The sequence below is a fragment of the Scleropages formosus genome, chromosome 21, assembly GCF_900964775.1.
Source record: "Scleropages formosus chromosome 21, fSclFor1.1, whole genome shotgun sequence".
NCBI lineage: Eukaryota > Metazoa > Chordata > Actinopteri > Osteoglossiformes > Osteoglossidae > Scleropages > Scleropages formosus.
This window is the reverse complement of record NC_041826.1, coordinates 15,451,699-15,478,185: the sequence shown is the minus strand read 5'-3', so window position 1 is coordinate 15,478,185 and position 26,487 is coordinate 15,451,699. Positions and strand designations below refer to the sequence as shown.

General features: G+C 45.3%; 1 protein-coding gene across 1 annotated transcript in view; it reads right to left on the bottom strand.

The window, feature by feature from the left end:
* The window catches only part of LOC108918618 (calcium-dependent secretion activator 2-like), a 90,538-nt gene that overhangs the window by 30,628 nt on the left and 33,423 nt on the right, over window positions 1-26,487 (bottom strand). The window contains exons 4-12 of the mRNA XM_018726061.2: window positions 20,863-20,943; window positions 20,229-20,465; window positions 19,713-19,834; window positions 16,459-16,570; window positions 14,213-14,352; window positions 6,915-6,981; window positions 5,866-5,974; window positions 5,002-5,211; window positions 1,015-1,151 (exon numbers count right to left, since the gene is read on the bottom strand). Of these exons, the coding sequence (XP_018581577.2) occupies window positions 1,015-1,151; window positions 5,002-5,211; window positions 5,866-5,974; window positions 6,915-6,981; window positions 14,213-14,352; window positions 16,459-16,570; window positions 19,713-19,834; window positions 20,229-20,465; window positions 20,863-20,943 (1,215 nt within the window). The remainder of the gene's footprint in view (window positions 1-1,014; window positions 1,152-5,001; window positions 5,212-5,865; window positions 5,975-6,914; window positions 6,982-14,212; window positions 14,353-16,458; window positions 16,571-19,712; window positions 19,835-20,228; window positions 20,466-20,862; window positions 20,944-26,487) is intronic.

Below are 26,487 nucleotides of genomic sequence, written 5' to 3'. Positions count from 1 at the left end.
TGACCCCAGGGGTTCTTCAAGGCTAGCTCCAAAAGAGTTCAGCGAGCCCTTTCTATTGCCAAAGCCAGCCAACTTCATTAAATAGTGTTTTTTTTTAAAAACATACAACCTTCCACAGTCTGGACAATCTGAGGTTTGAACCTTTTCTTCTTTCCTTTACTAATCTATTAATGCTTGTTCTAGCCATAGTTTAGTGAGGTTGCACATTATTTTCTAATCAGGCTAAACCCCCACTGGGTTAATAAGCACATTTCCAAATAAACATCACTGCCCGAGGCAATCGGAGCAAAAGAACTCATTACCAAAGCCTTTGTCGTTCACAAAACTACTAAAGAGTCCTTTTTTTTCATTTTTGAAAGACTTAACCAAGTCTTTGTCATGTACAAATCTAACAAGGCGCATTAAGTGGCATACTGTGAGGCTGCCATGTGTGGCAGGTAGAGAAGAAAATAAACACAGGTGTCGAATTGTGTCCTCTTCCGATCTGCCCAAGGACTGATTACGTGGTGGCCCATACAGAGCATAGTGGCCTCCCCTTCGACCATGACTCCGCACCAGACAAACCCATCTTAGACCCTGTCTCTCCACCACTGAGTGGCCCAAGCATTGCTGGGGAGGCCTGCTTCCCTGTTCTGGTGGTATTGATTGGAATGGTTTATCCCAGTTCCTGAGCGTGAGAATGGCAGCAGAGCCCAGAAGGTTCTCTGGAGGGGTGGAGAGAGGCTCTGTCCTTCTTTATCCTCTGCCTTGCCCACAAACAAGACCCTCTCCACACTGTAAAAACCATAATTACAAGACACTGTAATTCATTATTCATCTACCTGCATAAGTAAAAAGATGACTGGTTGGTAACCATGTTGAGTAGGGTGAAATTTAAAAATAGTTCATCCCTTTCAAAAACTGCATGGTTTTCTCCTAGAACATTCTCGAGATGTTGAGCTCAGCAGACCTTATTTCCTGCCTTTATCATAAAAAAGGAAATTTCTCTATGACCTTTGGCCATCCTGAACTCACCAGGCAGGAGTAGGAATCATTCATGCGATGCTGCAGTGTGTGTCTTTGCAGTGTGCCGAAAAGCACAGCATGATCAAATCGGCACGGGACAGCCGAAATCAGCTCTTCCACACCTTGCCTCTGCGATCTCTCCAAACCTGCTCGAAAGTGCATGGAGGGACAGAAAAAGAGTGAGAGGTCGGGGGAGAAGGAAGAAAAGAGAAAAAGAATGAATAAAGTATAAGATCAGCTGCAGTATTAGCCAGGTTAGTTGCAATTGTTTTGATTCTTCCATGTTTATCCACAGGAACAAAATGAATTTCTGTGAATCAGAATCAGCCTATAAATTGAGCAATAGAAGACAACTGATCCTTCAGCTAGGACAGCTGCTATATGGTGTAGAACAGATTGATTTTGCTTCCTGTGGGTGTCCTGCTTTCATGGAGACCAGGGTGAGTGAGTCTTTTTCTGCCTGCTGCAAGGCTTCATATGCCATGCACAATGAAGGAAGTTCCCCAGTATTAATCTAATGCGTACAGTAGCAAACATGTTACTTTTGATGGGATCAGCAGATTCACTATAATATCAGCATAATGTCCAAAAAAGGTAAAGTTTATAACCTGACATCATACGCTTTTCTCTGTTTTAACAATGCTTCCTACACCTGCTGGCTTGAGATCCTCTGGTCTCCATATGGTCATGTGTTTTTTTGTTCTTTTCTGAGTCCAAAGAGAGAAACCTGCATAACGGACAGTATCAACTGCAAATGAACACAGGCTATCGGAAGGACCATATAGCCTAGATTTAGACTCAAAGATAGTTGCGACCTATAAGTTACTGGTTCAAGTCAGATGAGGAGCCCTTTACGAGCACTCTTGAGCAAGGCAGTTAACGTCATCTGATCCATAAATAGTTGTGTGATTCATTACAATTTTAAGTTGCATTAGAGAAGAGCAGCATCAGCTCCAGCCAGAAGCCATTTCAGCAGCTGAATGGGTGAGGCTCCAATTTTGGACTTTCTGAGAGTTGCTGGATGCAAAATAATATAGATGATATAAATAAGTGGTTCTCAACACTCATCCCACATGTTTGCAGGTTCTAATTTCATATGCACTCAATCAATTAGCCTTAACAGAGTGGTTCACAGAATCAAAGACTTGATTCAATTACTGTTACACCAGTCATTTCAAACTGTGGATGCTCTAAATTTTCAGTCTTGCATATCACACATAATGGATTGCTGAAATCCGACGGGCCAAAACTGAACAGAGACAAATTGAACAGAACACGAATATTAAGACTGGTGATGAAGAGAAAAAGAAAGAGCCGGAGAAGAAGCGATGTGAAAGAAGTCTGTCCTGGTTCACTTCCAGTCTATTCACTACGTCCCCCCCCCCACATATCTTAAAAAAATCAGCTAATGGTTGCAAGTGGAAGGTATCAAAAGCCTGACAGCTCTTTTTTTTTACTGTGAAAATACATTTTGGACAAAACTTCCCCATGTGACACAGGGCTACAAAAAGCCAGGGCTTTGGAAATGCATCAGACGACGCCTTAGACGCCTGCGGGTGCATCAAAAGACGAACATTAGCAATTGCTTTTTTATTCACGCTGCCCTTTTTGGCATGCGGACGACTTTGGGGGCACACGAAGCAGTCGGAAAAAGGCCTCGTTCTGCCCGCGAGGGCAGGGGAAAAGACTAGCCCCAGCCGACGCTTTTTAAGTGTGTGGCAGCAGAAGTACAATCCGCAATCAACTTGGGAATTGAGTCTTTGCACAAAGGCGGTCGGCCCCCCTTTTGGACCCCCCCCTTAATTCCGATGTAGGTCATTTTACATTCATTACCGGAAATGCACCATCCTTAATGTCATTTACAGAAAGGAAAGGGGAAGGACAAAAAAGAAAAGCCTCAACAGGGAATCTCAAAAGAAACGAGACAAAGAGATATAGATTAAACTCAATAGCGGAGACGGAGGAACGTTAATATTGATCTTGGGGAAGGCATGATGTTAACATATCCAGTCACAGTGAGAAATCATATTGATCCATGTCATCTTTAACTCCCACGGTGGGGGTGGTTGGGGGGGTTTAATCGGAGCTGAAGGAGCACCACGACCCCGTATAAGGGCGTGAGCAGACCAGCCTCCGCTGTCACCGTCACAATGGCCGTCACATCCATGTGACATCTCCAGCCTAAGGTGGTTGGTAAAAATGACAGGTTAGTGTGCTGGGGGGTAGTGGGGGTACAGAGGGCAATATTACAGGTACGAGTGGGATTCACAAGCTGCTGCTTCGACAGTCATCTTGCTTGGAGCGAGATGGATGAGAACGGACAGGATCCATGATCACTGGACATCAGTCATTTCAGATACCATCCATAGGAAAATCACATAGTGTGATGAAGACAATACAATGAAATCTCCAACAAAATTAAAAGTAAACAATGCAGGGATATATAATGAAACAAATATACAGAACAACATGAATAAGAAAAGGAAAACAGGAAAAAGAAATTCTCTAAAATAAGTTAGAATGTAATTGTATTGAAAATAATCTTTAACTGACATGTGTTTGTAGTGTGAGCAGTAAGCAACACACAGACATGAATGGAGGAAATCACACTGATGGAGCAGAAAGAAAATCTGAATAGAAGATTCTATACATTTTCTCCTCTCACATAAGACAGTGACCTCAGTTTATATTCCTTTGATAACATGCACCTGTATAATCTACTTTCTCATTTATTTTGCCATTGACCAACGTGGAGCCTCTCCCTGGACACCAGTTCACAGTACTCAAGTACCTCTTTACATTTTCTAACTCGCATTGCTCCTATCAAACACATCGCGTGGGTTGCAGAATGCTCTTAGCAACAAACACACCTTTCTTAATGAGAAAAACTGAGCACCTACATCTCCCCTGGACAGGCATCAGAAATCAGTTACTGAAGCCCCGAGGAATCAATAGAATGCCTCACAAAGACCAAACACAGCAGCCCTAAACAATGGCAGCAATCTTCCCAGCACAAGGCCACCGTGCAGCAAGGTAATCTACAATCTGCCGTGGTGATGTCTACTAGTGCACAGCAAGCACAATGTTGTGTGTGGTTTGACAGTCACCACAAAAGTCACAGACTTACAATCGCTAAGCCACAGTACACAGTATTTCATTTGATCTGGGAAGGAGACTGATAATTGTTCGGAAAAGTGGTTCAACTGCTGATTCTAACGTACTTTTAACAATCGTCAATGTTTAATAGTATTTTAGAATGTTGCATGATTTCTTGAGTTTTTTTTTATTATTATTATTTAAGTCAGTTTTGACACTTTCAAGGAGTATAGAAATTGTGTTAGATATGCTTATAATTTGACTTTGGTTGCAGTTTTGATTATTTTTCTGTTTTCCTCCCAAATTTGTAACTGACACTGTTTTAAATTATGATCTAATATAGGGGGAAAAAATTCATTGTGATCTACTTTTTTCTTCAATGACGTCTGACAAAACATTAAAATGAAACTGTAATCTAACAAAATAAACTATCTGAACTATCGCTCAGCTCAAGTCATCTCAAAACTTGCACAGGTCTTAAAGGTTGTACAGGTGAGTGAGTGTTTCACCGACATTCCGGCACCTTGAGTCACACACACTACATGTGTATCATATAATAGAGGCTCATGATGACAACTCTGTTCCATCCAATCAGAGGGTTTGTTTGTTTCAGAGATGACCCCTGACTGCTCTGTGGATGCTGTCTCTCGGGCACGCAGCCTCCTCCTCACCAGTTGGAACGGAGCTAAAACTGTCACAGGCTGATGAAAAAATGGTTACCATCACCACCATTTTTCCTCTCCTACGACAAAGTGTGTGTGTATATACATATTCATACATCATTCCAAGCGCATTATTGTGAAACCCAGTGATCCACCCGCTCCCACCCTTTCTTCTGAGCATAAACATTAAAACACAGTAATACCAATAGGTAACAGTGGGAGAGATGTGAAGACCTACTGAGCAGTGAAACGGGAGCATCAGCCTGCAGGTTTCCATCTCTGCAATTCTGCCTTTGGTTCTGGGAGGGTGGAACTGGTTTGTACGACTGGCCCGTAGCCCGGTACATAGCCTGGACCCATAGGACACGGTCTTGCTCATCATCACTGGCAAACACAACAAGGTCACCTTCCCTGACAGCAGTGAAGAACGCCCGGCCGCCCTGGAGACCTGGAGACAAAATAGAAGCACGGGACAATCTTCTGTACATTTTCTCATACTGACAATGGAGAAGAACACTGAAAAAAAAATCAACCAACTACCATGCCTCTTATTGACACACACTTGTATCCACTCTTGTCCACTGTCCAATAGAAAGCAAATTGTTACTGTAACGTAATTATAGTATTATATTACATCTGTGGGTGGCACAGTGGCGCAGTGGGAACTACTGCCTCACAGCACCTAGGCTGTTTAGGCTTAGGGTTGAATCTATGTAGCATTTGCATGTTTGCCCCATCTCTGTGCAGGTTTCCTCTGGGTGCTTTGGTTTCCTCCCACAGTCCAAAGCCGTGTTTCAGGTTAACTAGTGACTCTAAACTACCCATAGTGTGTGAATGTGTGCATGTATCTTATGATGTACTGGCATTCCATAAAGGGTGTACCCCAGTTAGTCTTGCACCCTGTACTTCCAGGATAGGCTCTAGACTGCTGCAACCCTGACTTTGACAAGCACTGACAGAAACTGACAGACTACTACATTTGTTTACCTGATGCTTTTACATGAACTGACTTGCAATTTTACCCATCATAGTGCTGGATATTTCAGGGAAGAAAGCTGGGCTAAAAGACTGCAACCAAAGCCTGTGTGGTGGGTCAGCCTACCTGGCTGGGGGTCCGAGTAGTCAACTGTATAGCCCTCCAGCTGCATCAGCTCCTGTGGCTCTGCTTTCTTCTCCCGGTAGCTGCACATGGCGAAGGTGTACTGACTGACCTGCAGCACAGGATGGACCTTCGTAATGCTACGCAGCATCAGTGACATTCCAGGAACCCCACACAGAATCACAGCCACAGCAAGCCAAACAAAACATGCACAGAAAGTATGGCAAAAACAACATTAGTACCCTCACATTATATGGCTGGCATCAGGATGATATTTTGGCATCTACAATGGAAGTAAATTGTTCTGCACTTCTCAGGGCTTTGTTTCATTGCTTGGATTGGACTAGAAAGATCACCATTGTGTTTTAAATGAATTCCGCTTATAATACAGCCAGATGCTTTGGATATAAGTAATTGGACACAAACATTGGTGATAAATCACAAAGCGCAAGGTTATCTCTCTATCCCTCCACAGAGCTCAAAACCTGAGTGAGGAAACATTTTTTGTGCTGCTGTCAAGTTTTAGAGGCTCTGCATAATGGCAATGTATCCTATTCCACATTGACCAATGTATAATAGTTTTATAACTGACTTCAAATTCCTCCCAAAATGTATCAAAGATGAAAAATAACTGTTTGCTGAGCCTAAGCAGGCTGCACAATTAAATTTCTACCCGATTAATGCGCATACCGCACATAGTCTTATAGAAATCATTAATATGAAAAATTCAATGTTCAGATATTACTTGTATTTAAACTTGTGACATTAATGCTATGAATAACATTGCAATGCAGCTGTGCCATAAGTTAAACTCAATCAACAATTCCCAAAAAATTATTTGGTGCAGTGCAGTGTTTGTTATTACAAAACTCTGAGGAAAATTCTCTTAGCAAGATGATGAATGTACTAATGCTGAAAGACGGTAAAAAAAAAAAAAAAATAGTTTGCATCAAAGGGAGTGCACAGGATCTTTAAAAATACGCAGGTAAAATGTGGAGTTTGTCTTAGTTGTATGCTGCTTTCATTTTTATAATTCAAAACATTTCACTTACCTGAACAAGTACGAAATACCGCCTTTTCCATCTCTTCCACACCCTTTGTCCAAGAGCATACAGATACCTTTAAGTTTAAAATAAAAAGAACACACAGAAATAATATTACATATTCATTTAGTTACAAAACTGCTAAAAGATTAGTCTTGATTACAGTAACATTTATTTCAAATGTCATCACTCACCTAAATAAAAGAAAATATGTAAGGAAAAGTGAGTATAGGATTAATACACCCTAGAATAAGTTATTAGGTGTATGAAGCTGGGGATTCAACACAGCACAGAGAAGGATCCCTGTATTTTCTTTTTAATTGTTAAAAATCATAATCATTTCAATGATCTGAAATATGAAATAATACTGGAGCAAGAGAGATTTTATATATAATACATAATTTATTTTAATTTATGAATTAAATGCTATACATTTTTCGGTCAATGACAGCAATAAGAACACATTCAGGTATGTGTTTGTTTACAGCTATTAGATCCACTTAAGTCCCGACATTACGAATGTCTCCCTGGGCCTCGAGAGTGACGCTTGTAGTGCCGCAAATCTCTGGTGTTACAGTGGATTAGCTGACAAAGAAATGAGCTCCGCTGAAAAGGAGCAGGGATTTATTGCTCATACACTGAAGAGTAGGATGTGTCACAGGGATTTGCCACATTTACACAGCGAGTCGGGGCAGGGAAATGCCCGGGAACAGTTCTGGTCTCGTGGAAAGCAGGTGGCATACAGGGCTGAAGGTTTGACTCGCATTAAGTAGCTTTCGTGGGGGGTAAGAAAGTATCAGGTATTGAGGGGATGAAAAATATGACCAACAGTCAGTCATAGTGTAGTGTAGAGGTTCGAGGCAACTGCCTTTGGAGTTAAAAGTCACAGGTTTGAATCCCACCTCCAGCTGTAATACCCCTGAGCAAGGTACCTACCCTAAATTACACCAATAAAGTGACCCAGCAGTATAAATGCATAAATAATGGTAAATAGCTCAAGAAAAGCATCGGGTAAGTGAATAAATATAAAGATAGAAATATGGGGAGGGCACATTCGGCTTGCTTGAATGCGTCCCCCTCAGCGTTCAAACAAGCCGAATGTGCACTCCCGATATTTGTATATTTACATTATTGCGTCTATGCGCTTGTGTGCCTTTTTCAAAGGTACAACAGCAGGCCAACTTGTGGGGTCACGAGTCCATTTCCTTTATGGCCAATCTCTACGTGTCCCTAACTCCTTGTGTCATTGTCACGCTAACAAGGCCCAAACACAGAATGTGAAGAAATGAGGGGGGAATCTGCTGAAAAATTAGTATATAAGTAATAGTAAATAAGTAATAAGTATATAGGTAGAAATCTGAGTAGCGTATAGTATAGCACTGCTGAGCTGCCCTTCATTGACTGGATTGACCTCTCTGCAGTCCTTCATCTGTATTGTTCTGCTAAATATGAATATATACATGTCTAAAAATGAGGAGTGGTATTAATTTGTCTGCCATTCCATTAAAAAAGGCTAACCTTTATTAGACAGCTACCCCCCAAAAAAGGGCGGAAGCGTTGTTTAGAGGTATAACCGTGAAAAGTTACACAAAAATGTTCTTTCTGACTGGAAGCACAATTTTCCTCTGACAGAATAATGTACAACTGCTCCCGGCGAAAGCGATTGTTAAAATGAATTGGGAACCGTGGAGGGTCAGATGGTAAATTAAAGTCCTCATCTATTTTCTCCACTTCCTCTTTTCAGGCTTCAACCTATTATCAAAGTCTGTGATATGAAGCAATCTGGAGGCTAAATCAAACAATACGAAATATGTGTGCGGCGTATGCGAGTGTGAGGAAATCAATACGCGCGGAGACACATTGTAAGGGAGAAAAGAGTGCCCTTTAAGGAGGGAGCGAAAAACCTCACAGTCAAGGTTGAAAGAGCAATGAGTGCAGTCTGTGAAATCTGGGCCATTCTGCTGAAGTTGGGTTAACATGTGGCAGAAGTAATCAGCCACTTGTGAAAATGATTTTAAGTTCATTCTCAAAACACTTTTCAGACACTCATGTTCCCATTTAGGCGGGAACAATGGGCGACTCTCCGCGAGGACGGTCCGCAGCTCCAACTCCCCCCCCCCCCGACCGGAGCCCACAGCCGCGGGCAGTTCTCAGCCCTGCGCGCGGCGTTCGCTCGCGCCTCAGCGCCGGCGCGCGCGACGCATTCCCGCTCACTGCGGCCGCTCGTGCTCTGGCTCGAGCCGTTCGGTTCCGCCCGTTTTTGGAAGGTAAAAAGCACAAAAAACTGACACGACAATGGATCGGCGACGATTACAACTCATCTTTAACTTAAAAAAAATTCGACACGCTAAAACAAAATGCGCACATTTGATATATCTTAATGACGTAGAATTCTTACGCTATCTGCGAAATATCACATCTCATCTATGATCTATGTACATTACCAGCAGTGTACATGATTTAGACGAGATATGATAGCAGCTCGCGGCTTCATTATTAATGTGCGCCAGATCATTATGGGTTAAAAATAATTTCAATAAACGCTAAAACGCACAGATTAAGAGAGGAAATAAAATGCATATGATGTGATGAATATAGCCTAGCACTCAGCCCATGAATTAATTAATGGTTTTTCTTTCTCCCCGCGGATCGACAGAGTAATTAAACTCAATACATTTACTTATTACCGTTCATTAACACAATGCGTTTTAATTTAAAATTCGGAATGTGTCTGGAAAGTTGGATTTGCCATGAGATAATACATTAAAGTGTATTAGAAACATTTAAAAACATTAAAATACATGATGAGAGCTGATGAGAGCGAATCTGATGTTCTCTTACGCTTTATGTTTTACTTTTAAATCAAAACTGACACTGAAATGCTGCCAGAGAACTCAGGAAAGTAAAACGGATTTTTTTTTTTTTTTTAATATTTCAACAAGTCTATCTTTTTTTCATAAATTCGTTTATTGCAGTTGTTATTTATAATTAAAGTTGAATTCAATGTAATCAATGTTTTTTTTTTTTTTTTTTAAAAAAAAAAAAAGACGGTCAGAATTATAATTGTAGTTCTACTGCCCCCTGGTGGTTATTATTAATACAACACCGAGCTGGTCGCCCAGTTTCCAAGATCAAAGAGGTTACTTATAAATGGTGTTTGTACAACGAGGTCAAAAGTCAAAAAGTATCCGTAATATTTTGAATTTGACCAGATTTGTAATAATGTGGATATTTTCTGAATCACCTCGTAGCAGTACAACTTTCCCAGGCCACAATGGTATTTTTACATGAACAGTCACTGGCAGCAGGTAGGGTACTGTAGCTGTCTGCTTGCAAACTGAAGGTTGCTGGTTCGAATCCGGTTCCTGCTGTAACACCCTTGATCAAGGTACTTACTCTAACCAGTTTCAGTAATAGTAGCCAGCTGTATAAATGAGTAAATCATTGTAACGTTTGTCATATATTGTAACACTGTCAAAAGATTGACCTGGTCAAAGGCATTCATTTAAAATGGTTACTAATAAGTGTCATGAGCAAAAGAGTCCTGCATTTATCACCAGACAAGTTTATTCACTAGTTCCAAACCATCGCCAACCCAAAGCTACGAGGTAAGCGATGTGACGACCCAAAGCTCTCTGAGGAAAGTGACCATAAGGGCTTCTTTCAAAGTCATGATGTTACAGGCTGAGCATCCAAATACTGCAGGGTAAGAGGATTCATGCTGCTCTGCTTTGTGTCACTCTTTAATGTAGTATATATTGTAAATAATGTGTGTCACAGCTTAGTGCGGGTTAAATACTTGAGTCTCCCACACAACTTCACAGAAGTGACGGAGCACTTAAAGGAATTAACAGAAGTTAACCAGTCAAAGCGAATGCTCTGATCTCTTTCCAGGGGTTTCACTGGAGATGCAAGATGTAAACTCAACTCATTTCTAAAAGTACAGACAGATTCTTGAATACTTCGTACTGTGTGCTGGAATAAAACTTAATCTTCGGCAATTTTTCCTGCAGCGCGACCTCGCCTGATGAAACGATCCTGCAACTTGCACGTGTATGAAAGAACGAAAATGCGCAGATGTAGGAAACACACTGGGAGCTGAAAAGATGCTGGTTTCCGTTGTTCCTTTCTAAGCCCAGTGCAACCGAGACCACAACACATCGCGTATAATGGATCCTCGAGGTGTTAGTGGTGGTGGTCCTTTCTCTGCTCCTCAATGAAGGTAAAGAACACGAATGCGCACAGTTTATGTGCAGCTCGCCCTCAGTTGGACCTTTTCACTCCTCGCATGGGTTTTACGTGCTTCAGAACGGGGGTGGCCTCATGAAAGGAGACTTGAATGTGCGAAGGTGTGCCTCTGTCTGTCTCTGTGTGTGTGTGTGTGTGTGTGTGTGTGTGGTGGGGGGTCGGGGTGTGAGACAGTGTGGTTAATGGGTGAAGGGGAGGGGAATCAGCGGCAGAGGCAACCCCCCCACCTCCCAGCCCCTCACCATTCTCTCTAATGAGCAGCCCTCCGTCCCCACTGGCTCCTGGCCAAAGGAGGAAGCTGAAAAGGCACTAAACGGCCTCGGCACCTCTGATCAACAGATGGCCGCATTTGCAGAGAGCGTTCAACCTGAAAATCCCTCCCACTCTCCCATGCCACCTCCTCCCATTTGGGAGGGGTGGGGTTCGGGAAGGGGCTCCTGAGGTGTGCGGAGGATAAACATGTCTACATGTGCTTGTGTGTGTGGTCTTTGCAAGTGTGAATGATCTCCTTATGAGTGAGTGTACAGTGCATCATCGAGTTAGCTGCGCTCACACACTGTAGTGTGTGTATATGTAAGAGCTCTGCGTGTGTGTGTGTGTGTGTGTGTGTGTGTGTGTGCTTGGCTGTGCGTGGCTGCGTGTGTATAGGTTCAACCGCTATCCTTTCCAACTCCTTGAGTGGCCAGCTGAGATGGTAATTAAAATCTGAAGAGCCTCCCGCCAATTAGAGGGACCTGCTCGCAACTCATTGCCATTCATGGAACATTCTAGGCCTCTTCACTAATTAGTGAGATGATCGTTAAGGGACGTCCCCCTGACCCTGTCCGATCCCGTGCCGCTTCACGAGGCCCTTGGTGGCCTGAACCTGCAGCGCTGCAGCTCTTCCCATCTGGAGCCCACGCAGCGGCTCGCGCAACCAGCCAGTCCCCGCAGAGACCGACAGAAGGCCGCTTCCTCGAATTCAAAGGGCCAGCTGAAACTAACAGTTTTTCACAAGCCGACTTTCGTGAAATAATACTCTCGGTTTTAAGTACAGGTCGCATGTCTCTGCAAGTAATGTGCAAAGTGCTTTTACATTTGTACATCTTTCATGGAACGTCTGGATGGATGTTTTTAGCTCGGCTGTTAGCAGGTGATCTCAAAAATTAAGCTCTTGTATCTCTTAAATGCTCCATTTTTTTTCTTTGGAAGACTAAAGAGAACTTTCCATTATAAGACATATAAACATGAATGAAATATGCCATATAATTATTTCTATCACTAAAATATTAAGTTCAACTAAATAAAATGTGGTTTTCTCGGTATGTTGTGTTGAAATCTTGAGAGCTAGTGTTATTCTTCAAAGTGCTGCTGATTTGTTTGCCAGTACTGCTGAGAGAGACTGCAATGTAAAGGAATCTGAATACAGTTATGGTAAAATGAAAATTACAGCTAATAATATGTTATTTAGAGGTAATTACTAGTGGGCACTGTTCTATACACACACACACACACATTTTCTGAACCGCTTGTCCCATACGGGGTCACGGGGAACCGGAGCCTACCCGGTAACACAGGGCGTAAGGCCAGAGGGGGAGGGGACACACCCAGGACGGGACGCCAGTCCATCGCAAGGCACCCCAAGCGGGACTCGAACCCCAGACCCACGGGAGAGCAGGACTGCGGTCCAACCCACTACGCCACCGCACCCCGCTCACTGTTCTATAATATATATAAAATGGAATAGCATGGGCACTTAAACACTACCTAAGTGACTTTTAATGATATGTAATCATACTAGCCATCGAGGAATATTTATGCCTGGTAGCAAATTCATAATTTTTTCTGAATATTTTCTAAGACTAAATAACTAATGCTTATTATTTTCAAAGATTAAATTTGTGGAGTGTTACAGTCAAGGCTCTTGAATGACATCTCCATTGGGAGCGCACTCAACAAACAGGTTGGAGCATAAATGAAGCATGAAAAAATGAAATGACGCATCAAAAAATTTGTTATGTTTACTGATCTGAAACCACCATGATTTAAAAGTGCTTCTTAAAAAAATCTCACTAAATTGCAAACAAGATTACAATATGGGTATTTCTGCAAACTACCAAAGAGACAGGATTGTTAACCATGCCAGTTAGCCCTGCTGTGAAACGAAGTACCCTAAAAGAACATTTTTATTGTTCTGGTCATTCCAGGGACAGACGCACGCACACACACACACACACATTTTCTGAACCGCTTGTCCCAGATGGGGACGCGGGGAACCGGAGCCTACCCGGCAACAAAGGGCGCAAGGCTGGAGGAGACACACCCAAGACAGGACGCCAGTCCACCGTAAGGCACCCCAAGGGGGACTTGAACCCCAGACCCACCGGAGAGCAGGACCCGGTCCAACCCACTGCACCACCGCGCCCCCCTCTTCCAGGGACACAACACAAACTATTTTTCAACATGAATGACCTGACTGCTCTCTGCTGGCATTTCCAGGTAAGGCCAAGAGCTCCATCTATACATCCCCGTTACTATGGTATGGACTGTTTTGAATGAATTGTTTCTTCATACAAAAAAAAATCAGCTTCCTCTTGTTTTTGTTCTTGAGTTGTACCTCTTGAACACGTTATATGAGCCATACCTAATAAATCACATAAATGGCTTTGGTGAAAAACATGTTTCCACTGTCACCGACAGGGGGCGCTGCTGCTCTTCGCACTGCGCTCTGGCTAAAACTGGCAAAGGAAAGTGCATCACACAAGAGATGTTCTGAAACCCTCAGGGTAAGACACTTTCGGATTCTGAACTGCCCTGTTAATACAACCTAAAGGACACTTTCTTGTGCAGAGCGAGTGACTTCTATTGACTCGAGCAGCATGTATTTATGTGTGGAAGCTCACATTTTCACGAGTGGTTTGTAAAAGTGGGATCGTACGTCGAAGGCCCCGCACACTTCTGTTTCACGAACAGCAGCAATCATTCTGCTCATCCCTGACACCGGAGAATGTGACTGGGGTGTATCTGCAGAGACGCAAATTCGTGTGGACAGGTGTTGATTGGAAGCGCCCCCCTCGTACCCGCTGTGCTTCATATTGGGGGGCTTGTCCATCCGCACCGCCAGCTTGATCTTCAGATCAGCATCCTGGCTGTTCTTGGGCACCACCATCTTGTGTAGCTCCACTGCTTTGGGGCTGTTGGTGGTGGGGTTCAGAACCACCTGTAAGAGTGGGTACGAGTGCTGCTCAGTTATTGGGCTCCAAGAAACACACACTAATACACCGATGCGCAAGGCAGGAAGGACAAGATCTATAAATGGAAAAGAACTGGTCATATTACCGGAACATTGTAAAACCTTATAAAAGGGTCCAAAAAGGCTATTCCTGGGACTAGAACTTTTTTACCCTCAGACCCTAAGAATATTCAGTAGGGCAAAGTGAAAATGAAAATGAGCAGGTTTGTGTAGCTTGAACTCCTTTCGGACACAGTTTCTCCCTGTAAGTAGTTGCCAGTGAGACGGACCAAGACACCTGTACACTTCTTCGTCCAACTCTGGTCCAGCTGGGAAAAAGAATCTGGGTGGATCAGAACATTTATGCCCTGCTAATGGGAGTCTCCATCTGTTTGCAGGGACACTGGCGATGAAGGACCGGCAAAGATAAGTAGGCTTCCGCCTTCAGACAGGATGTCGGCGGTCTGCTTGTTGTGCATATTAAATACCATTCTGGTTGAATGAAAACCAAAGCTAATAAGCAAAAACACATTTTTTTTTTGTTATTTCAGTAAGTATATTAAGGAAACAAATTAGTTTTTATTTTACTGTGAAATCCAAAATGAGAAAGTTGTGTGATGGTATGTAGGCTACTCACTGAGTTCCTTATTGGACTATAGACACCTGAACTTGATCCTGATGATGGAAATGAAACAATTGACAAGCTACAGAGTGACAGCATGGAGGGTAAAACTAAGTGCAAGGCCCTTCTGGGTACTGCAGTACTTTTATTTTGGGGACATGAACTGATGAGGACATACTGAATGGTTGTTGATGTAATGCACTAATTGTGTTTTTCTCTAAGATGTACGGCACTTTGGAGAAAAGCATCTGCTAAATGAATAAATATAATGTAATGCAATGTGTTCACTCAACCATTCAAAAAAGTCTTTAGCAAAATTTTGATTGGCCCCTTTCTATTTTCTGGTTAAACCCACCCACCCACACACACACACACACACACACACACACACACACAGTGGTTGAAACCGCTTGTCCCGAGCGGGGTCACAGCAAACTGAAGCCTAACCTGGCAACGCAGGGCACAAGGCCGGAGGGGGAGGGGACACACCCAGTACGGGACACCAGTCCGTTGCAAGGCACCCCAAGGGGGACTTGAACCCCAGACCCACCAGAGAGCAGGTAGAGGCCAAGCCCCCGCGCTTACATTTACATTTATTCTTTTAGCATACATTTTTCTCCAAAGCCAAGGAACACTATGGTTTGTTATCAGCCCACACCTTATTAACCCAAGGAGACTTAGACTGCTAGATACATTATTATTTAGAAATAGCCATTCATCTGCACACCAGTGAAACACATTTTTTCTCTGCCATTCACACACTATGTGTGACTTTTAGAGTCACCAGTCTACCTGGAAAGTATGGGAGGAAACCCATGCAAGACACGATGAAAACAGGCAAACTCCACACAGACCAGGCGGAGATCGAGCCCACATCTTCTCCCACCACCCAAGCGCTGTGAGACAACAACACTACCGGCTGTACCACCATTCCGCCCCACTTATACTTAACATACTTGGCACAGAAATGTATTTTAAAGCTGCGTTCTACAACTGAGGTTCCCTCTCGAAATATGTAGCTGACCAAAAGAGTTCCCTTTCCCCCACTAGAAAAATTAACATCTCTTCTGAAATGAAAACCGAAAGGAATTCTCCAATGCCTGAACCACCTTCTGGAACTTTTTAGACAGTGCTACGTGGTCATACCTGTTATGTAATTTTTTGACCTTGCTTTATGTGTGTGGTCACATTTTCAGTTTCTCGCTGTACCATTTCTGTCTCTATGCTGCTGCGACACAGAACCACTCACGAAATTAAAAAACGAAAAAAAAAAAAAAAAACCGATGGACAATTTGGGTGTTTCTGGACAGATGACTGAAAGGTCATAGAAACGTGGGTTGCCAGATATGATGCGCCTTTCCCAGTTCCTTCACAAATGAGAGCTTTTTATAGAGCTGTTCATAACAGAAATAATTTAGAGAGGCATGAACAATTTGAGGGGGTAAAGTTGAGATGCTGCAGTTGAAACTCACCCTGCCCAGCTCCTTGTCCTCCAGGGCGAGCATGCCTGTACTCTCTGTGAACAGCTTCACCTTAACAACCGGCAGGGGGTGCGTGGTGGTGAAGTCTCCTTGCGTACCCCACCTGTAAAAAACACACGGTGTAACCTCCGGATGTAAAGTCAGCTCACAGAGACACCTGAGAAGTTTGGCGTCAACAGACTAAAGGGATAAAACCAAACGTTACGGTTTCCACTCCTTGTGCGCAGCAGCTACTGAGATATGCAGTAAATAATTTTTCTGCATCTGAAGCACTAGTCATTACTTAGTGTCATGCTGCTACTTCTTTGAGAAATGTTATGCATTACATTTTCCTTTCTTTATGGATTCTGATGTGAGTCATGACAAGCGGAAAATTCATATCATGCGTACTGTTGCATTATTGTTCTCGTTTTATGGCTTTTTGCCACTATGGCCTTGGAGGTACCTGAGCCACTATTGTGAAATTTTCCACTAATTTATTTGCGTGACTTTCACAAACACCCTTACAGGACGTTGTTCCCTGCCACATTTGCAAAGAATGTGCTTCCACAGGGTCTAGAATGACCTTTCACCGCCGGGGCTGAACACGAGCAGAGCTGAGCGCAAAAAGAGAAAGGTTGCTTGTTTCCCAGTTGCCGCGGTAACGGAGGGGAGGGGTTGTGTCGCCATTGTTTCTAATTCCCAAAGAACGAAGTAAATTAGTTAGTTAGAATTCACAGAAGGCAGAAAAAGTTTAGAAACCTTGACTGTGTTGTTCACCTGGCATCGGAGAGACTGCGCAGTCCCTTCGTCCCCTGCAATCATCCTCCTTCCAATTCCACTGCTGACACCCCGTGGCAGCACAAGTCTCTGTCACTCATCGCAGTTCATTAAGGTTGCGCCAGAAAACAGGGTGGCGGTGTGCCCGCATGGCGCTTTGCACAAGGGAGTCTGGGAAGCGTTTCCTGGCTCTGTCTACTTCGAGAAGGGGAGACCCCTGATCGATGACCTCCCCTGATGACACCACCTTCAGCATTTGTGGAAGATGGCCAGGAAACCACAGTGAAAAGTTCTGTGCAAACATGGCATCAGATTGAGGTGCCCAGGTATGGGTTCCCGCCTCCCCTTGCAGCCAGGGGTTCCGATTAACATGTACGGATGACACACCTGACCTGTGCTCCTGAGCACAAAACACACTATTTTTTTTTAGATCCACACCTATGAACCACTGTGAAACAAACTGATGAAACCTTCTGATGACAGCAGATCAATGGTTTAAAAACCTGACACAGCTGAGTCCTTAGTTATTTAACCTTTAACTACAACCAAGCGCTGATGTGGCCATCATGCCCATTATCTCTAACGAGTTTTTCGTAAAAGAAAGGTTTCTAGAAGTGTGCTTCGGCACAACAGCGGTAAAGTTGTTAACGTCTTTGAGAAAACAGAGGAAATAAGGATGGAAACTGAAATTGCAAGTTAATTTTAAAGGGATCCTGTTGGACAGATCACTTGTAAACTCGGTGGGACGCCAGGAAACGAACCATTAAGATGAGAATGTGGAGTTAAAAGCCTTCAAAGGGCAGTCCATGACAAAAAAGCTTCTGACTCCAGAGCCGCTATTCCCTCGTCAAAGCATTACCATGAGTTTCATATTACAACCACTTTCCCATGATTTCTTCCCTGCGCAAAGGGGAGGAGCCTTAGTTTGCAGGTCGAACAGACCGCTTGACACTAAATTACTCTCAGATTTTAGTGAATGTCATGTTCTCAAGCTGGTTCCTATTCAATTAACAGCAAATTTCACACACGGGCCACGGCCTCCGATGGGCTTGCATGGTTTCGGGCAAAACGGCAGCTTCTCGCTCCGCATTATCAACGCAGCGGGGCTTATCAGGGCTCCTGCACCCGCTTCAAAAGCCCAGAGCGGATTCGTCACAGCGCGCCGGAGCAAAGTGATTCCTACACGCAATCTGTCACATCTCGAGCGCGGCAAGCGGCTACGGGCCACGCTAATCCAACCTGACTGGAGAGGCAGCCCAAAGTAACGCCGTGCCTGATCTAGGAACGGCGCTGTGGCAGCGCTCGACGGAGACGCGGGCTCCGAAGGTACGAGGCGTTGCTGTTGGGGTGGGGTAGGTGAGACGTGAAAGGTTTATACTCCAGCACCATTCTTACACTTCTCATACAATTACGCTGGCATTCCAGTCTGGGGCCAGTGTGTACGCGTGGCTGCCAGGAAGAAGACTTAAACGCAAAGCTCACACTTGGCAAGTGCAGCTGGAGCTTGAGAAAAAAAAAAAAAAAAAAAAAATCATCTAACTTTGAAGTCCACTTCCATAAACTTCGGGGAGGAAAATGTTCTGTTCTTTATTTGCATCACTGATACATAAGATTTTTTTTTTTTTCTGAACCGCTTATCCCATATGGGGTCGCGGGGAACCGGAGCCTAACCTGGCAACTCAGGGCATAAGGCTGGAGGGGGAGGGGACACAGCCAGGACGGGACGCCAGTCTGTCGCAAGGCACCCCAAGCGGGACTCAAACCCCAGACCCACCAGAGAGGAGGACCTGGTCCAACCCACTGCGCCACCGCACCCCCCTTCTGATACATAAGATGTTTTTCTTCATTTCCCAGTGCTATTGTTATGATTGCCATCTCCCTATCGCTTTGGTTTGTGACACTGATGTGTGTTGAGTGTGCATGGTCATACAGTGTCTGCAGTGTATTCCCATGGCTCTGACAGCATGTATGACTGAAATGTTTGACCCCACAGACACCCCTGCAAGGCTGCGAAACGATCTGATGCTAATCAAAGTGTCAGTTTCACTGATTTACCTTATGACGGTGCTACTTTCTGGAGAAGGGGGCGGGGCACGTTCAGCAGATACGAGGAGTACTATAGGAATATACACACAAAGCAGGCTGCCAGCAGTAGGGACTCCTCGCCTCTCTAGTGTTACCACAAACAGTGGGCCTCGGAGCTGCTCACTTTACAGCGCAGCACAACTCAAACTTTTTGGCAGCAATTCCGGTGACTGGGTACAAGCCCCGCCCAGGAGCACGAGAGATGTCGTTTTGCAGGGGCAGATAGGCCGTGCGCCAGCTCTGCAAGTGTGTTTCCCATAACAACAGCTGACAGTGTTGCTGCGACAAACTGTAGTCCACACGCTTCCCAGGAGGTTCTCCGCAGGACGCTCGAGGAAGCATGTGTCAGTTTTCACAACTTGTGGCTGTACGTAGAGCCCAGCGGCGGGCGGAACCCTTACTGTGGCCTGGAGGCCTCCGCCTGGTCCGTCTGCAGCTTCTCGCCTCCCTCCACCTCCATGGTGCAGTACACGATCCTGTTGGGGGCCACGGATTTGAGTCCCTGTACCTCCATAATCACGATCTGTATTGTGAAACGGAGGGTGCAGCGTGAGGCTTCTGCTCACAATAACGACCAGCAGTTATAACCACTGGGTACAAGGAGCAGGATCCTTCTGCAACGACCACAACCTTCAGGAAACGGGATGTGTAATGTAATGTATCAGTAATGTATGTGACCGACAGATCTTCAGATGTACCTGTACCCAAACTCTGCACATGGACATACATACTTTACATAAAATATCAGCATTTTGTCGTTTTAAAGAATTTTAATATATTAAACGGGTTTATTTAATTGCTCTCAAGATTCAGGGTCCTTGAATTTTTCACAAAAATTCGGCATGCGAAACAGCGTTCTCAAACGGCCTGAAGAAGACCCTGGTGGAACAGACGCCCATCTACTCCCAAGCCCTCACCTCGAGGTTGAAGGTCAGGACCACGTCGGACTTGGAGAGCACGTCGTTCTCATCCACCATGTCCAGAAACGATGAGTTGATGGAAGAACGCTTGAGCTTCTGCAACTTGTACTCTGGGCCTCCCTTTGAGACTGGAAGACTCTCCAAGTTGGCCATCAGTAAGTTTATGGATGCTCTCAGCTCCTCAATGTACATCGCTTCCATGTCCTTGGAGATAAACTTGGGAAACTTCTTCTCCTGGGAACACAGCCGAGGACATTTGATGAGCTCCGCATTTGCTAGAGCATCACATTTAAAACATTATTACTAACTAACATAATAAGGTGTTTTTAGCTGAACCGCTCAGAATGAAAACCTTGATCATGGGTACTACATGACGAGTGTGATTTGAACCCTTTTCCTTCAGACTATAAGGCAACAGCTCTAACCACTGGTGGACTGTTACCACTTTATGTTTCTTTTGTATAAAGTTAAAACACACCCAATAAGTGATTCTGTGCAGTGATTAAAGAAAACAGCACTTTCAGCAAAAGGTAAAAGGTTCGAATCCCACAGGCGGCCCTGCTCATGCGAAAAGGTAAAATAATACGTGCTTGTGCTGTGGGAGCGCGAGGCCGACAGAGCGGGAACGTACCGCCGCTATGCGCTCCACAACCTGCAGCCGCCCGTCCAGCTCCCTGCGAATCTGTGCCGCCTGCTCGTCCACGTTGTCCAGCTGCGGGAGAGGAAAGGACAGGGGGGTGGGGTCAGCCACCTGGAACAGCCAGCCAGGCCCAGAAGGGCCGTTTGCAGCCCCCATGTTGTCAGCCTGCTGACATACAGATTGTGGAGCTGCTTGTTCTCACTGCTTCGGTGGGGTCTCCCTAACTGAGCACAACGTACTTTTTCATTAAGCGCACGTTGGGAGCGTTTGTCAATCCCATGTGACAGGTGAGGCCGCTGAACCCATAAAACTGCATCCACTCGTGTGAGAGAGACCAAAATTAAAAATAAAAATAAAAAAGCCTGTGTTTATTTCGTTTCCTTTTGGCCATTCACAAGACTCGCGCAGCCCAGGACTGTTGAGGATACAGCGGAACACACACGGCTTCAGGCTCTGCTTTGAGACGGGAGAAACGCCACCTAGCAGCTCTAAATGCCTTTGCCTTATGATTCGTGTGATGTTTCCACAGTGGTTCCAAAAAAGCAGAAAAGTGGAGAAATAAAGGAATAAATAAAAAATGTGCTGGTTTGCTTCCAGCCAGGACTCCCCCCCACGCACCCTCCCACGGCACAGTGCTGTTTGCACTCGATAAGGCGCAGCTTCCGCCGGGAGGAGGTTTGGCACGGCACGGGAGGCCGCGTTTGACTCCGCCCGCCACATGGCGCAGCGGCTCGGAGGCCTCAAGGGCAGGGAGAGCGCAGCGCCGGCTGCGTGAAAAACACGCTGCCGACACCGACACACAATCCAGCGCCGAACTGTCTCACCAAACATCTCGGCACCAGACCAGTTAAGGTACTTAAACGGCTGAACAGGAACAAAGGTGAAGAAGCGCAGTCACCTTTGCTCCCAGCTGCCCTCACCTTCCACCCAAGCTGGATGTTCTACAATTACATGCATTCATTTAGCGGACCCTTTTCTCCAAAGCAACTTACAATGTTAAGAAACTTAGAGCCGCAGTAGGGACTGAACCTACAACCTTTGGATCTGAAAGGTAGCGACTCCAACCACCACGCTACCAGCTGTCCGAGTAAATATTACCCTCTTCCCCGTGCGAGGACCGAACTCACGACCTTCAGGCTGACGTGCTGCCTACTGCGGTAACGAGGTGGATTCAGGGGGGATATTTTGGGTGTCACGATGAGCGAAAGATGAAAGAGGTGTTTCCAGGTAAAGTCAGCTGGGTGTGTTTGTTGTTGCAAACCTCGATTCATACTTGGCATGTCTTCCCGATTCACGAATTTCTCTTTCACAAATATTCCTCGACCACTGCAGCGAGCTCTCGCTAAGCGCCGGTGCCAAACCACAAATAAATCCCAAGCAGTAAAAACACTGTGACATTTGTGCAGTGAAAGGGACTAAAGGGGCGCAGATAAACTAGGTTTTCTCGTATAACATCTCCATGGTGACAGGTGACGCGGATGCGGTCTACATCACCGTCGTCTCCCGGTGGCAGGAGCAGTCTCGACATCCACTGCGACCCCCGTGAAAATGATATGTTGCTAATGATGGCAAAAGACAGCACAGACAGCTGTACATACCCAGGGAGAATATTCCTCTTCATCCACCTGAAGTGCCCTTTCAGGCCAACAGGCATTTTCTGTCTTACTGCCTTTTAACTTTGACTCCTCAGGAGGAGACCACTTTAGATCATTTAAATACAGCAGCCCCCCCAGGACAGTATTATACTCTGATTTGTGTTTATTGATATTTACTCATTTAGCTGATGCTTTTCTCCAACATTAGGCTACTTGCACTTGATGCAGCTGGGTAATTTTTACCGGAGCAGTTGAGGGTAAGTACCTTGCTCAAGGGTACTACAGCAGTAGGTGGGTTTTGAACCAGAAACCTTCAGCTCAGAAAGTATAACCACTACGCTACTGGCTGCCCCAAGCTTTACACAAAATGGGGCTTGAAATAAAATGCTCAAGCAGAGGAATCCCAGGGGACCTTTCCTCAGATCCCTTCAGGGTTCAGATGCTGGCAGTATGTAGACTGCAAAAATCTAGACTATTCAGTCAATTTTGGACAATATCATATATGGATATTTCAGATGTGAGATGTAAAACCGGTCTTGGGAGAAGAGCAGCAGCAGGAGCCCCGGCCGTGGATGCGCATCTGTCCCCCTGCGAAGGCGGAGGACCTGCGCCTGCTTTGCCGGGAGCCTCCGATGATTTGTTGCACGTAAATAAAGCAGGTGCTCGACTATCCATAACAATCAGCTCGGCGCTGACGAGCATCTCAGCATCTCCCGAATATCGATTCCCTTAAATTAGGGGAGCACTTCGAGGGAGTCTAAACGACACACTTTAGGCTGGACCATGCATTCAAATCAGGACATGCAGAAGCAGCGATCTTTTTGCCTGCCAGAATAATACGTCTGGAAAACAACAGTATGGAGGTTTGATGTCTTTTTTTAAACATGTCAAGGCTGACTTGTGGCTCAATAGCACTGCTGGTAGAACAGCCCCGGGCCACAGAACGCCTGTGTCGGCAAAGGGAGGCAGTATACATTCCTGGAATGGCTCTCCTGGAGGAGGGTCAGTAAACAAATGACTTGTGATTCCCCGTGGCAAATCCCGGTGCTTCGTCCCCCTCGCTGCCCCAGCTATCGGCCGTCACCTGACTCTCGATCCGAGACCCACGACAGTTGATGGATGTCACCGCAAATGACTTCTAATTTCGCTGCTGATTTGCATGACCATTAAAATTAAACTGCATTAAATGAAGGCCAGTCCTCCCCGCAGCGTCTTCGCTCCGCACATTACTGATCTGAAAGGCTTCCTTTGAAACTCTCCCATCACCCATCACTTATGAATTCTATCAGGAAACTTGTCAAACCCAACCCCTGTAAAACATGAAGACCGAGTCAGGAAGAGCACTGAATGTGGCGTGATCTTGGAAGGAATCGGTACCAAACAGTTTGAGCGTGTGTATCAAAGTCTATAGTGGGAGGCACTGTATTACATAGTTTACTCCGCACTGTCCATCGGCTTGGAGAAAAGCATCTGCCAAAAGTGTAAACGTCAGTGTAAATGTTGAACAAAGCATGGTTAATTACATCTTGATCATCTACATCTTACATCAAACTGCTTCCAATATTCTCAGCCCTGGCAATTGTGAACTCTTCTTTGGGAAACCCTGGATCCTCTCCTCTCCAAAGTCATACAACTATTGCACTGGGAAAAAGAATTAACATTCACACCTGCCTGTGCATGCTGCACGCACACACACACACACACACACACACGCGCATGTGGTGACTGATCTCTCCGGTCTCCTTAGCTAGTTTGCCATTCCCATGACAACAAAGCGGATTAATCTGTTCAGGAAAATGTCATTAAAATGTGTTGCGTTAGTCTGATCTTTCAAACCCGGGTGCACCGCACCTCGAATTAACCTGTGCGGAGAGATGTGTCTGGAAGGGCACAGAAAACCCATTACCGTAAAGGCCTGAGAACCGCCGTCCCAGCACCACCATTTGGGCTGCGCTGTGAACTTTGATGATTTCCGGAACAAACGGTTTGGAGGACCTTTGAAAGCTGGGAAGAGGGGCGCTTTAAGATTACCCTGCATTTTTATTACCGGGCTGTGTGTGTGCTTCCGACAGCCCGAAATGCAGATGGATTCGCCGAGCGTCACTGGCTGTCGGAGCACTGCGAGCTATTGTGTGCTACCCGGGTCTCTGCTCACGGTGAAATGTCACAGGGAGAGGTGGGGTATCCAGCTATTAGGAGAAGGAAGCCGGGATGTGATCTTTGCTGTGCGGTGTGTGTGTGTGTGTGTGTGTGTGTGTGTGGAGGGGGGTGTTGTTTGCAGTGTCGAGTAAAATGTCTCCAGTTTCCAGTGCAGGGGAAGGGGCACCACCCCGAAGTGCTCTGTGGTCTGCTTGCCAGAAGTATTAGGACATTCCAAGTCCAGCACAATGTTAATGAAGGTGTGAACACGGTAATGGCACAAGGTTTCAGGGAAATAAACCCCTGGCTACTGTGCAGGACTTGGTACCACATTTACTGGGTAGCGCAGTGACTAGGGTGGTGTAAGGCAGCTTAATGAGAAACCACAGCACGGTGTCACAGGGTGCAGTCTCCTGACCATCTTCACATGGACAGCCAGTGTGTGTGTGTGTGTGTGTGTGTGTGTGTGCGTGCGTGCGTGCGCGCGCCCGTGTGCACTGTGTGGGCTCGGGACTCCAGTGTTACACAACAACCCCATGCTTCAATTTTTAACGACAATCTTCGCCTAAAAGGGTAAGCGGGGACAGCTGGTTGCGAAGGTATGCCCATGAAAACCTGAACGACCTGCACGGTGAGTTCATGGAGTCACACTCATTCTGCGGGCGATGCCATGACCCCCCCCGCACTGCCCCTCCCTTTGCCAAGCTGAGTTGCGGATCACTGTCTGAGGATTGGTGTCAAAGCGGTCACACCTGAGCGGGCCTTCACAGCCACGCCTTCCCAGTCCCCGGGGGTATGTGGGTCGCGTCCTTTCCGGAAAACACTGCGCGTGAGGGGCTCTCAGACCACTGAGCCTATGAAATATATAAGTCTGAGATGAGTCAGTCCAAGATGCGGACGGTTTGAAACACACAGTAAACATCACGTCGCCGACAAGGTGTCATTACACTCCCCCGTTCGGCCCGTGCGGCGTTGCAGACGGACACACAAGTCCTGCAGCCAGAAAGCCAACTGATCGATAACGATTCGGCGTCCAAACGCAATGCAAATACACCTTTTCTGTTTAATTTTAATAGCTAATCACAATGCCTGGGAATAATTACTCAATTATTCATAAGCCTATAATTATACGCGGAAACATATCGAGCCAAGCATTCCTGTGAATCAATAATCCAGGAAGTTAGTTATCTGGATTTCTCCGAGCACGAGATGCATCATGTGTGAAGTAAGCAGACGCATGATGAAGGGACTCAGTATGACGCTGCGCTGAGCTTCTCTGATCATTACAGCAAGAGGCTTTGCCTGGAATCCCGCGGGTGGAAGTAGCCGATGTAGAAGAGCTGAAAAAGCAATCGCACACGTCGAGATTTCTTGAAGCAGGTGAATCTGCCCCATTACCGGGGTTTCCCAGCCATATTACCATGCTTCGTGCTACCAGCTGGAGGAAAACCACAGAAATGGCTAATTACAGTAATCTGTCAGTGTCAATTAGTGAAAATTGATGGCTGCTGGCAGAGCACCCTGAACGTACCTCCCCGTTGCTCCGTGTGGCGACGAAGCCGCTAAAGAATATGAGAAACAAGGGTTCCGTAATGACAGGGTCTCCACATGAACCCCCTGACCTTTAGCGCAAATCACCAAGAGCTCCGTGGTCGTGACAGTGCAGGACGTTGCCGGATGCAGCGGTGTTTGAAAAGCACTGCACAACGATTTCAGTCAGAACGGCCAGATGTCATAGTTCTTCTTTTGTAAAACTTGGAATGACAATAATAATAATAATAATAATAATAATAATAATAATAATATGCAATGATAAAAATTGTTTTTAAAATTGTTTATTGTTATTACTATGTTCCTTCTTTTCAACTGGACCCCATTCTCG